A 13176-nucleotide genomic window follows, 5' to 3' on the forward strand; every position below is an offset into this window, starting at 1 on the left:
TTTTTACAATTATTTTCTGACACTTTGCAAAAAAGGATTGAGTCATCTGCAAACAATAAATGATTAACAGTAAGACATCTTTGGTTGATCTGAATACCTTCAATGAGACCGTTTTGCTCTGCCTTGTTTAGCAAAAAGGATAATCCTTCTGCACAGAAAAGAAAAAGGTAGGGAGATAGAGGGTCTCCTTGACGGATACCTCTATTTGATTTTAAAAAACCAAAAGGTTGACCTTCAACAACGACAGAGTAAGAAACTGTAGTCACCACCTCCTGTATCCAACCAATCCACCTAGATTCAAATCCCAGCTTCTCCAAAATGTACCAATGAAAATGCCACTCAACACGATCATAGGATTTGCTCATATCCAATTTAACTGCCATTTCACTTGATAGGCCCCTCTTCTTTGTCTTTAGATAGTGCATACATTCATGAACGACTAGGACATTGTCTGAAATCAATCTACCTTTAATAAAGGCACTTTGATTAAGGCTGATCAGCGAAGTCATAATTTTTTGTAGCCGATGGACTAGTACTTTAGAAATAATCTTATACACAACTGAGGAAAGGATAATAGGTCTAACCTGTGTCATATCCTTTGCATCAGGAATCTTAGGAATGAGATAGATTTGTGTATGGTTGAAGCTCTTTATTAGTCTACCACTGACAAAGAAACTGCGGACAGCCTTAAAAACATCATCCCCTACTAAACTCCAGTAGAATGGAAAGAATTTAGCTGTAAATCCATCATCACCAGGTGCGCTCTGGGGTGAACACTAAAGACCGCACGCTTTACCTCATCAAAACTGACTGGTCTAGTTAATTTTCTGTTCATGGTTGCTGAAACTTTGGTTTCAAAATCTTCGAATGCATGTGCCGGATTAGCTTGGTTAATCGGTGTGAAGATATCCTTGAAGATGTTTCAGCTACTTGTGCAATTTTCTCACGGGTGGTAGCATACGTACCATCATTCTTTTCCAGTTTCAAAATTTTATTTCTCCGGATTCTGGATTGGAATGATTGGTGATAGAAACTTGTATTTCTGTCCCCTTCTTTTTGCCACTTTACACGAGATTTCTCCCTCTAATTGCTTTTCTCCCTAATTTAAGCATCCTCAAGTTTGTTTTTCAAGGCTTCAACCTGTTCTCCCCCTGTAAAACCCTCCTTTCTGAGAATTTCATGCTGTGATGTGAGTTCACCAATGTCCTTCCTCGAATTAGATTTGTTTTGTTGCTGCTATTGAACAATACGGTGCGTACAATACTTTAATTTTTGAGCCAAAACAAACATTGCTAAGCCATCCACCCATTTTTTCCAAGCTTCAGTGATAATTATCCAAATTTCTTCTAAACCACACTATCTTTCTTGAAACTTAAACCTCCGATTAGATTTTTCTATGACCGGATTTGTGTCAAGGAAGATAGGCACATGATCTGAAGCGTTTTCTGCAAGCCGGGACAGCGAGGCTGATGGAAAACAATCCATCTGCTCACCGTTTGCAAGTGCACAGTCAAGCCGTTCCCTGATCTGGTCCTGCCCTCGTTGCCTATTAGTCCAGGTGAACCTTCTCCCAATCATACTGATGTCCACAAAAACTTGTCTCTCAACAAATTTCCACCGGCAAGTGCACCGGATTATCGTCAAGTAAAAACTCACTATAGAGTGAGGTCGAATCCCACAGGGATTGGTTGGTTGATCAATGTTAATTGGAGAATTGTTCTAGTTGAACTGAATCAGATTGAAATTGGGATTGCAGAATGTAAATTGGCGAAAAATTTAAAGAGCAGAAATGTAAATGAATAGAAATTAAATTGCAAAAAGTAAAGAGCAGAAACTTAAATTGCAGAAATTAAAAGGGAGTGGGGTGATTGAGCATCAAAGTAAACAGCAGAATTAAAGAGAATGGATAGATCAGAAGTGGGAAATCTCATTGGGGTCAGGAGATGTTATAATTCTCCGGATCAAATTCATTTTCATCTCTTCCTCAATCAATGCAATCATTGATCTCCTTGGCAATATTAAGTGATTGGATTCCAATTCCTTGGCAACCCAATTTCTCTAAGCTTGAACAATTGCCCAATTCCTTGATTTAATTACTCATGGGAAGAGATGAAGTATGATCACTGATTATACCATATGTATTTCCAAATCAAAGTGTCGGTAGGATTATATGTCATAATATCCATCCAAACCTCAATCCAGTCTAACATGAGAAAGCATTTCTAGCATGATCTCCTCATTCCTCTTCCAAGGTTCAGAGGAGATCCAATTATGAATAGCTTATTTTCCAAGACAACTACCCAATTGGATGAAGATCGAAAGCTTTCTAGCAAAATCAAGAGAAAAGAAAGAAGAAGAAGACTGAAAACTATTATTGATCCATTGAATTACAACAGAGCTCCCTAACCCAATGAAGAGGGGTTTAGTTGTTCATAGCTCAATACAAATAAAAAATAAAGAAAAGTGCAGAGAAAAATAAAAAAAAAGTACAAAAGAAACTAAAAGAAAAGTGCAGGACAATTCAGAGTTCTGAACTCACAGAGCCCCCCTCAGGGCCTCCCGAGAGCTCCCTTTCAATCTTCAACACTCTTCTACTCTTCTTCTCATTTTCAATTGGATCAAGTACTTGGACTGGGCCCTTTGGCCTCTGTTGAAGCAAGTTGGGAGTGGCCTTTTGTGACGTTGATGAGGTTGTTTGAAGGTTAACGTTCATACTCTGCATGGGTGCCTTTTTGTATTGGAGTTGGATTGACGTTGGAGTTCAACGTTTGTGCTCAAACATTGGGTCAAACTTTGCCAAACAAGGCTGGGACGTTGGCCCTGAAGTTTAACCCAGCGTTTGACTCAACGTTGGACCTTGCGTTGGAGTTCAACGTTTGCTCATCTACACGTACACGTCGTTACACATTTTCCCAATCTCCAAAAACTTGAAATTTGTCGAGCACGTTCAATGTAACGTTGGACCACCAACGTTCTCTCCAACGTTGGTACTTCTCTACCTCAACGTTGGACCCATAGTTGGAGTCCAACTTTAGCTCCAACTATGCACTTTTCTTGGGCAACATTTGAGGTAGCGTTTGAGGTCCAACTTTGGGCTCAAACGTTGCTTTCTTGCTTATAGTTTGAGGCATAGTTGGAGTCCAACTTTGTCTCCAACTATGCACTTTTGTTTGCCAATGTTTGAGGCATAGTTGAAGCTTTAACTTTGGCTCCAACTATGCACCTCTTGAGTATAACGTTTGAGGCAACGTTGGAGCTCTAACTTTGGCTCAAATGTTGCTTCCCTTTGCTTCCTTCCATGGCCTTTTTGTTGCTTGTTTGCTTTCCCTTTCTTAGCTTCCTTTCCTCCTATCATCAACCAAACACTTGCATCAAAGTTTGCTATAATTCAGAAGAATTTGCATCATTCATAACAAGCTAGTAAATATAGCATAAATCCTATGAAAAAGCACATAAATAACCATGTTTAGTTGAATCAAGGTATGCATGAAATTCTCATCCAAATACTTACTTATTGCCTAAGAAATGCATAAACTATCCTAAAACAAACTAAAAATAGCTTGTGAAACTAGCTAAGATGCCCTGGCATCACATACCCAAGCCCTTCAATCTATTACCGTCAATAAAATTCACAAATTCAGAAATAGATGAAGCTGATTTTAACTCCCTCCCTCCTTCCTTCTCATCGAGGCTCACTATAGCATTAAAATCACCCATAATTACAACTTTTCCAAATAAACGTTGTACAAAAGAAGAAAGTTCTGTGTATTGGGTAGACCAAATTCTATCCAAGCTATTTAAATGTACCCCAATCAGCCCCCAAGAACAGTTCAAAGCATGATCAGTTACCTTGGCAGCTATGAAAAACTCTTTTTCAGTAAGAATCTTAACCGTTATGCCCTCCTTCCCTGCTAAAGTCAATCCACCAGCTATACCTGTTGGACTAACAATCCTCCAATCCGTAAAATGACAAGATCTCAATTTTCTTTCCACCAGGCGAGATTGGTTTTTTATTTCACATAGAAACACAATCTTGGACGAGTGGGATTGGCACATCCCTTTAAGGTTATGAACTGTCAGGGATCTTTCCAAACCACAACAATTCCATAAAAGAACTCTCATGGCGAATTAAAGGAAAGGAACAAAAAAGGGAATAAAGAAAAAACTAAAGAAAGGAATTGATAAAAATCAAACATTAACTTAGACGACACAAAAATTTTGTTTTGAAAAAAATCCTAGCGGAACAAGATAAAGGAGTATGTACTCCTCACGTGAAAACCCGAAAGTGCTAATGTTGATTTTATTTATTTATACATAATTTATCAGAATTATAAATATTTATAGATAAAAGAGATAATTTACTTAATATAATAATAATAATAATAATAATAATAATAATAATAATAATAATAATAATAATGAAAGTATTTGTAAACGACATAGATATACATATATCTCATTTTATTTATAGTATAAATAAGATATTTGAGAAAACTATATATTACACACTCTTAGTTGCTAAAAAGATATAGTATCTACTATATATTATAAATAAGATATATCTATATTTATTTAGTTTAAAATAAAGAGATAAAAAATAAAGTACAAACATATAAATTATTTAAAAATGCATATAAGTGCAACTATAAAATTTAATTTATTTATTTATAAAAAAATAATTTTAATGCATTAACAATATAAAATTTTACACAGCAAAATCAAACTTTATATATTTAGAAAACTTTTAATCTGGTGAATAAAAAACTGGTAACACATATTTAATTGTCTGCAAATAGATAAAACTCTTTCAAAACAATTTGTACTTAATGTGATATATAAAATATGATCTAAGCTATGATAAAGAGAAGAAATGATAAAGAAATACATTTTTTAACAAATAATTAAATATTTATTTAAAAAATATTTCATTTTATTTTGTAAATTTTTAAAATAAATTATAAATCTCTCTTTGTTCTGTCCGTACCAAAAAACCCCTTTATAAGTATATTGTCCATAAAATATAACAGTATAAATAATAGAATAATAGATATGACACATATAATGAATTTTTTTATTTTAATAAATAAAATAAATATGATCATTATCAAAATAAATAATTTAAAAAATATTTACTGATTCAAATTCTCTAATCTTATCTCGTTTACATTGCAAACGAGATGATATTACATGTATTTCGTTGGAGTGTCTCCGGGTTGTCTGTCGGGGACATTTGGCGGACACAATCCCGCAGTCACATCAGCTTCAGCGTGAAAGATTCCTCCTCTGCGCAGCCTACTGTGCTGCCATCGGAGGCCTGGCACCAAGCAGCTGCTTCACCAACGCCCACGTCTTAGTGCCGTACCACCTACCGAAGTCACGGAGGCACCCCCAACGGGGATACCGTGTGCGCGTAGGCCTAGGTGGTACGCCACGTCCTACAGGGTGATAGTGACCTCACCCCACAGGAGATGAAACGTGTGCGTCTCTAGATGCCATCGCTCCACGAGTGCCGAAATAAGGGAATTGTCAAAAGGAAGTCCGTAAGGGACACCGTGTCGCCGAATTCGGCCTCAGCCAGATACGGGACGATGGCGTCGGGTGGAGGAAGGGTATGACTCACTCCCTGAGGCAGTAGAAGGCGAGGCCTCTGAAGAATAAAAAAAATTCATGCTTAAAAAAAATTCAGCCAGACACTGATTTTTTTGGTTTAGTAATTAGATCTGCTTAACATGATACATAGCACATTAGAAGTTACACAAATATTTCTATCTAACTTACAGCTACTTCTACTTAAGCACATACTTCGATGTTTCTAGCCTACACATGTCTCTAAATTACATATTCCATACTAACTAAACCCTAACTAGAACGTTATAAATACTAACAACCTAGCACAAGTAATTCCAAACTAATAATTATGTCATAACAACCTTGCACAAGCAAATACAGTTCTAAATTCCTCCTACAGAGACCTATCCCTAAACCATTTAACTATGTTTTGCCTCTTCAGGACTACCCTAATAATGGCCACATAATTAGATTAAACAAATAGAACATAACTAACCTCGAAGTCGGCCACTCCGGTGTAATGCGACGTCTCATTCAGCCTGTTGATGTCTCCATCGTTTCCCCCCTGACGCGCCATCAGCTTATCAGTCTAAAATAAGGTAAGAAATGGTCAAAAGTGGGGAGAAAAGGTTGACAAAGTCAAATGGGGGCCCGGAATGAAGCTGTAAACGACTTCTACTTATAGGCACGGACAGACCTTATCTCGTTTACAATATAAACAAAATATGTACAATGTCATCTCATTTACAATATAAACGAGATAAGATTGAGAAATTTAAATCGGTAAATATTTTTTAAATTATTTATTTTGATAATTATCATATTTATTTTATTTAGTAAAATAAAAAATCCCTCATATGATACCTTATCTTGTATACGTTTATTATACATTCGGAGGAAAAAAAAAAGGAAAGGTAACAAGTTGACCACATTACGCGTAGAGGTTCCATATGGGCTTCTTTCACATAGCTTTGCTTAGAAGTTTGGACACCATGCCTTTTGACACCGTCGTAAAAAAACATTATCAAATTGAGAGCAGAAAACAAGAATTTTAAAAATAATAGTTTAAAATTATTTTGAGGATGATGCATATGATGATTTTTTTTTTTTAAAAATATTTTACTAAGTTAAAATTTAAAAACAGAAAATAGAATTTAAAAAAAATTTAAAGAATTTTTTCAAAAAAGAACAAGAAGAAGAATATGTATATAAAATACTTAATTAGAACAATAAAGATAAGGACATTTTTTTTATTTTTTTAATTAATTAAAAGAAAAAACTTTAAAGAAAAGAAAAAGATATTCACAGATTGAATTTCTTCACACAATTTGATTACCTCTTTGTGAACATCTTCTTTTGTTGGATTAATTCTTCTTCGTGTTTGCACTACGAGTTTAGAATTTTCTTCCAATGAGATTTTATGTGTTAACTCCGCATAAATAATGAATAATTAGTTAATAAATTAAATACTAATCAAAGAAATTAGAAATATAAATTTTATAGTTTAATGAGATAGAACTAATTAAAATAAAAATTTTGACACTAATTTTAAAGAATTTGGCCCGAAATTAGGCCGAACGAATCGAACCAGACCCAAACCGAGCCCATGGGCCCAACCAACCCACTAAACTTAATGAGCTTCAGCTCATTCTCTCCCCTTTTACATGCAAACACACTGATAGTTCAGCAAGAAGGGGAAGAACATATCAAATTCACAAAATCCTTGGATTTCATTCAATCTCCCATAACTTCTCGCTCTGAGCTCCGATCGTTGTACTGTTTGTGGTCATCGTCCACGGCGGTCGAGTTCTAAAAGGTACAGTACTTGATTAGGTAAGAAAGTTACGTTTTCATTTTCAATTTCTCCTCCCCTAATTTTGAAAATTTAATGAGGTGAGGTGTTGAGATCTTTGATTTTTGATGTTATAGGATCTGATTAACTTGAGGAATTAGCGGGTTTTTGTTAGCTTGAGGCACGGGTAAGGTAAGGGTTGTCAAACCCTAGTGAATCCTTTAAATAATGGTGATTGAGAATTGAGTTTATGTGTATGGATGTGATAATATGTGTTAGGTAGTTTAAAAGTGGATTTGGCACACAATTGAAAATATTAAAAGCTTGAGTGGGAGTTTTGGGTGTTGAATTTTGGTGGTGGAGACCTGGACCTTGCCTAATTGAGTTGTCTTTGGGTTATACGAGGAAATCGGTCAAGGTATAGTTTTGGTTTCTCGTATATAATATGTAATGTCTTGTGAAAACTTAGGTTAGATGACCATAGGATAGGTTGGAATGCATGATTATATTAAATATTTAGCATCCTTGGTGATAATTGTTTAATTTGTTTGAGTGCGGTTTTGGTGATTGATTCTTGTGGTGAAAATGAAATGATAAATGATGATTTTAATGATGACAGATTAGGTGATGGGAATGAACATGTATGCGGCGGTAAATTGATGATTTTGTTTGTATAATTGAGAAATTCTTATAACGAGGTTGTTTAAATTGATGTATGGTTGGTTGAGATGGAATGTGGAGCTGTGTTTGATGTATTGGAGTCTTTTGGAAATGTAGGATTTGGATTTTTTGTAAAAGAAAATTGGTAGGATAGAGGTTTGGAAGATTTTGTAGAAACTTGGTTTTGGACCGAACTTCTGCAAGCCATAACTTGGCTTTCAGACTTCAAAATACTTTCAAACTTATTTCATATGAAAATTGGGTCTGTGAGGTTTACACCATTTGAAGAACAGATGAAAAATATTTTAAAACGAAAAAGTTATGTGCATCGAAAGTTCGATGTGTAAAATTGAAATTCTGCAGAACTTAAACAATTTTTGCCTACCTTGCAGAATTCGCGTACGGGAACCTGCACGTGACGCGGCCATTCCTTTCAGGTTTGGTTTCGCGCGTGCGCGAGCAAGTGCATGCGTACACGAGACCTGAGATTTTGAGGGGTTGTGTACGCGAGTGTTGGTACGTGACGCAGCCAATGCTTTCGGGTTGAGATCCCCACGTACGTGAGACATGCCCACATACACGGAACCCCTAATTTCAGCAAAGTGAATTTTATATTTTAAAACCTAATTTTGAACCTCTAAACCTCTATTTTTACTCTTTTAGCCCCTAAACCTTAGTTGTATACTTAGTGATGAGGTGAAGTTAGGAAGGGGCGGTAACTCAGAGGAGAAGTAAGCTTGAAATATGATTAATTATGATATGTATGAGAAGTGCAGAAATATGATGTATATGTGATATTTATGGCTATAATGAATGATTAAGAAATGATTATGAATGATTATAAATGATAATGTGGCTTACGCACTTCTTTTATCTGAGATACGAGTTTTCCTGGGTAAACAGTAGTGGCTTGCCACCACGTGCTCTAACTCGAGACTCGATACTCTGTTGACTCTATGTCGCAAGGGTGATCGGGTACTTATAAATTCCTGGGAAGGTTCCCTCAATGAGAAAAATTTATATATGTATGAGCAAAAGCTATGCATAGACTCTTGGGGATGCGCGTCGAGGGACTGTTCAGGGTTTAACAGCCAGACATGTCGGGTTGGCTTGATAACCAACAAATGAGACTCATCATCCATAAGACAAGCATACATCATATGCATATGTGTGAATTTCTTGCTTGTGCATTAATTGGGAATACCTATGTGAATTTAATATGTTTAATTGTTATACTTGCTATCTGCATTACTTGTATTCTAATTATGTTTGCCATTGTCTGCTTGTTTGTCTGTATGATTCCACCGGAGTTGGAGGATTTGGAGGAAGGCGGATGATGGAGGATTTTGGATATAGTTTTGGTTAAGTTTAGGAAACTTAAAGAACCACCCTACTTATGGCTTTCGTTTTTAAATCTTCAGTTTTATAATCTGAGTGTCAGAGTACTAGGATTGCCTCTAGCTTTTTCGGGATCTTATATCTTATGTATGTGGCACCATTACCATGCTAAGAACCTCTGGTTCTCATTCCATACGGATATTTATGTTTTTTAGATGCAAGTTGAGAGGCTCCTCATTAGGCATCTGGAGTTCTTATAGCGAAGTGGGACTTTGGGATATTATGTTTTGTTCTGCTCAGACATGTTTATATCTATAGAACTCTTCTTATGTATATATTTTGCTTTTGCACCTCTTAGAGGCTTTGTGGAGAACCAGGATTTCTTTTGTGTACTTTGGGACTCAGACCTTTATATGTATGTATGTAAATATTCTTCGGCCAGTCTTAGCTTCGCAGGCTGAGTTTGGAGCTTGATTATTTTGTATCCTTGACCTTATACTCTCTTTGTCTATATATATATTTATATGCACTTATGCTTTTTTCATACGCAGTAAACGTTATTCCTGAGTGTTGCACTTTTAATTTTACAATTTTTCTTTACCAATCCTTCAAGACTCCTCGTATATTATATTCTTTCGATTATTATACGTATATATTTTATTTTAGAGGTCGTAATACCACACTATCACTGTTTTATGACTTAAGCGTAAAGCTCTGTGTGGTAGGCTGTTACATTATGGTATCAGAGCAGTTTGTTCCTGTAGAGCCTAAGGAACAGATTGACTATGCTTCTGGGCATACTCTGAGTGTCTATACATGCTAAATTAGGTTATCTAACTGATATATATGGCATGAATCCCATGAGCATGCATTTGGAACTTTGAAGCACCTGACTTGCGATATTGAGACTAATCAACTTGATATCATTTGTTTGGTGTGAACAAGAACCAGATGTCGACTTGCGGACGCGATCGCGAGCGAGGCAGGGGTAGATTAGGCAATGAAAATCCTGAAATGGCAGGGAATAACCCTGTGGACTTGGGCTGTCCTGGAAAATATGGCTGCGGCTATGCAGGCAATAGCCGAGGCATTGGAGAATCAGATGAATAATATAAATGGAAACAATGGTGATGAGGGGCCAATGACACTTGCCTCTTTTCCGAAAGTGCACCCTCCGACCTTCAGGGGGACCACAAACCCTACTGAAGCTGATAAATGGCTACAGGCAATGGAGCGGGCTCTGCAGGCTTAGTAGGTTCCTGAAGAACAGTGGGTTGAGTTTGGGACCTACCAGTTACAGGGTGAAGCCCAGTACTGGTGGCAGGGAACACGGCGTATCCTGCAATCAGATGGTGCTGTGATACCTTGGGAGGTGTTCGGAACAGAGTTTTATATAAAGTACTTTCCCAGTTCAGTTAGGAATACTAAGGAGCTTGAGCTGCTATAGTTGAAATAGGGCCAAATGACTGTTGCAGAGTACACTAATAGGTTTGAAAAATTATGCCGGTTTTCCCGAATCTGTTAAGGTCTCCGGAAGACTTTGCTAAATGGAAGTGTATAAAGTATAAGGGAGGGATTCAGAGTGATATTCTGAGCTCTGTTGGGCTGATGGAGATCAGGTTATTTTCTAAGCTTGTGAATAAGAGTAGAGTAGCTGAAGAGTGTGTGAGGAAGGTAGCATTGGAGAAAGAAAATCAGAGGATGCCTTTTCAGAGAACTCAAGGAAGGAATTTCGCACCAAGGGGTAGAAATTTTAAATGTGGAGGCTTTGTTCCACAACATAATCAAGGTCAGAACAACTTTTTAAGGCCAAATAACAATGGTAATTAGAGGAGAAGGTTCGGGAAATAGCCATAGAATGAGCTAAGTTGTCAGAGGTATGAGAATTATCATCTTGGAGTCCCATGCAGAGTAGGAACGGGAATGTGTTACATTTGTGGATGACCCAGGAACCTAGCCTGGGATTGTCCAAAAAAGAAGAAGTATAAATCTGGGAGAGTACAACAACTAGGGAGAGTGTTCACTACATCTGCCGCTGGTGCCGAGGGATCCGAGACATTGATTAGAGGTAATTGCGAGGCGGCTGGTAAACTTTTAAATGCTTTATTTGACTATGGGGCGACACATTCATTCATAGCATTTGAGAAGGCTAGTGAGTTAGGACTAAAGATGGTAGTGTTGGGTTATGATTTGAAAGTGCATAATGCTACTTTTGAAGCCGTTGTAACTAGAATAAGTTGTCCACAAGTTTCGTTCCGAGTTAAACAGAAAGATTCTATCCGTGATTTGATTTTTCTGCCGATGACTGGTCTTGATCTCATCTTGGGATTGGATTGGCTGTCTGAGAACCGCGTTTTGTTAAATTGTTATGAGAAGACGCTGCATTTTATGTTGGAAGGGTTGGAAGGTCCAGTTATGGTGAAGGATTATTATCTGAACTCTGTCGTTGTGAACAGTAGTGGGTACGAATGTGAGGGTGTTATACTATTAGCTACAAATGTGTCGTGCGAGGAACAAAGCTTAGAGTAAATTTCAGTTGTATGTGAATTTCCTGAAGTGTTTTCGGATGACATTCCTGACTTCCCTCCTGCTCGAGAAATCGAGTTTGCGATTGAGTTGGTACCTGGAGCCGAGCCAATCTCAATTGCTCCTTATCGAATGTCACTGTTGAAATTAACTGAACTCAAATTTCAGTTAGAAGAACTAATTAGTAAAAGTTTCATCTAGCCAAATGTTTCTCTATGGGGAGCACCAGTGTAACTGGTAAAGAAGAAGGATGGGAGTATGCGTCTGTGTGTGAACTACTGGTAACTGAACAAAGTCACTGTGAGGAACAAATATCCATTACCAAGAATTGATGATCTAATGGACCAGTTACAGAGAGCTGGAGTTTTCTCTAAAATTGACTTGCGATCCAATTATCACCAGATAAGGGTGAGAGATGAAGATATCCCTAAGAATGCTTTCAAGACTTGTTATGGTCATTACGAGTACACTACAATGTCTTTTGGGTTGACAAATGCTCCTGCAGTGTTCATGGACTACATGAACAAAATTTTATTTGCAGACTGTGTTACAGATCTTGAAGGAAAGAAAGTTGTATGCCAAGTTATCTAAATGCGAATTTTGGAAGAGTGAGGTGAAGTTTCTTCGTCATGTGGTAAGTCAACAAGGGATTGTTGTAGATCCTGCTAATGTTGAGGCGGTAATGGACTAGGGGCGACCAACTTCTATGACAAAGATTAGGAGTTTTCTCAGTTTAGCGGGTTATTATCGAAGTTTCATCAAAGGTTTCTCACAACTCACTTTGCCTTTAATGAAGCTGACTAGAAAGGATTCACCATTTGTCTGGACCTCTAAATGTGAGGAAAGTTTCCAAGCATTGAAGCTGAAGTTGACCATTGCACTTGTGTTAGTGTTGCCTGAGCCAAATGTACCATTTGAGGTGTACTGTGACGCATCATTGAAGGGTCTTGAGTGTGTGCTGATGCAGCACCCTAATGTCGTGGCATATGCTTCATGGCAGTTGAGACCACACGAAATGAATTATCGACTCACGATCTAGAGCTCGCTGCCGTTGTGTTTACTCTAAAGGTTTGGAGAAATTATCTCTATGGCGTTAAGTTGCAAGTTTTCTCGGATCATAATTAAAGTACCTTTTCGATAAAAAGAACTGAATATGCATCAGAGGAGGTGGATGAAGCTACTAAAGGATTATGACTTCGAATTGAATTACCACTCTGGAAAAGCAAATATTGTGGCGGATGCCCTAATCCAAAAATCATTGTGTGCTGCTTGGTTGGTGCTTCGAGAAGAGG

The 13176-nt window shown here is 37.2% G+C and overlaps 1 protein-coding gene across 1 annotated transcript; it reads left to right on the forward strand.

Annotated features, from left to right (window-relative positions):
* The first annotated feature begins 10858 nt into the window (after positions 1-10858).
* Positions 10859-12923, forward strand: LOC148574257 (uncharacterized). Its single transcript, XM_088505874.1, has 5 exons — positions 10859-10977; positions 11308-11828; positions 11916-12068; positions 12180-12457; positions 12576-12923. Exons 1-5 carry the CDS (start codon positions 10859-10861, stop codon positions 12921-12923), a joined length of 1419 nt encoding a protein of 472 aa, XP_088362000.1.
* Positions 12924-13176: the final 253 nt, after the last annotated feature.

The sequence above is a fragment of the Arachis ipaensis genome, chromosome B2, assembly GCF_059453495.1.
Source record: "Arachis ipaensis isolate K30076 ecotype BB chromosome B2, ASM5945349v1, whole genome shotgun sequence".
Taxonomy (NCBI): Eukaryota; Viridiplantae; Streptophyta; class Magnoliopsida; order Fabales; family Fabaceae; genus Arachis; species Arachis ipaensis.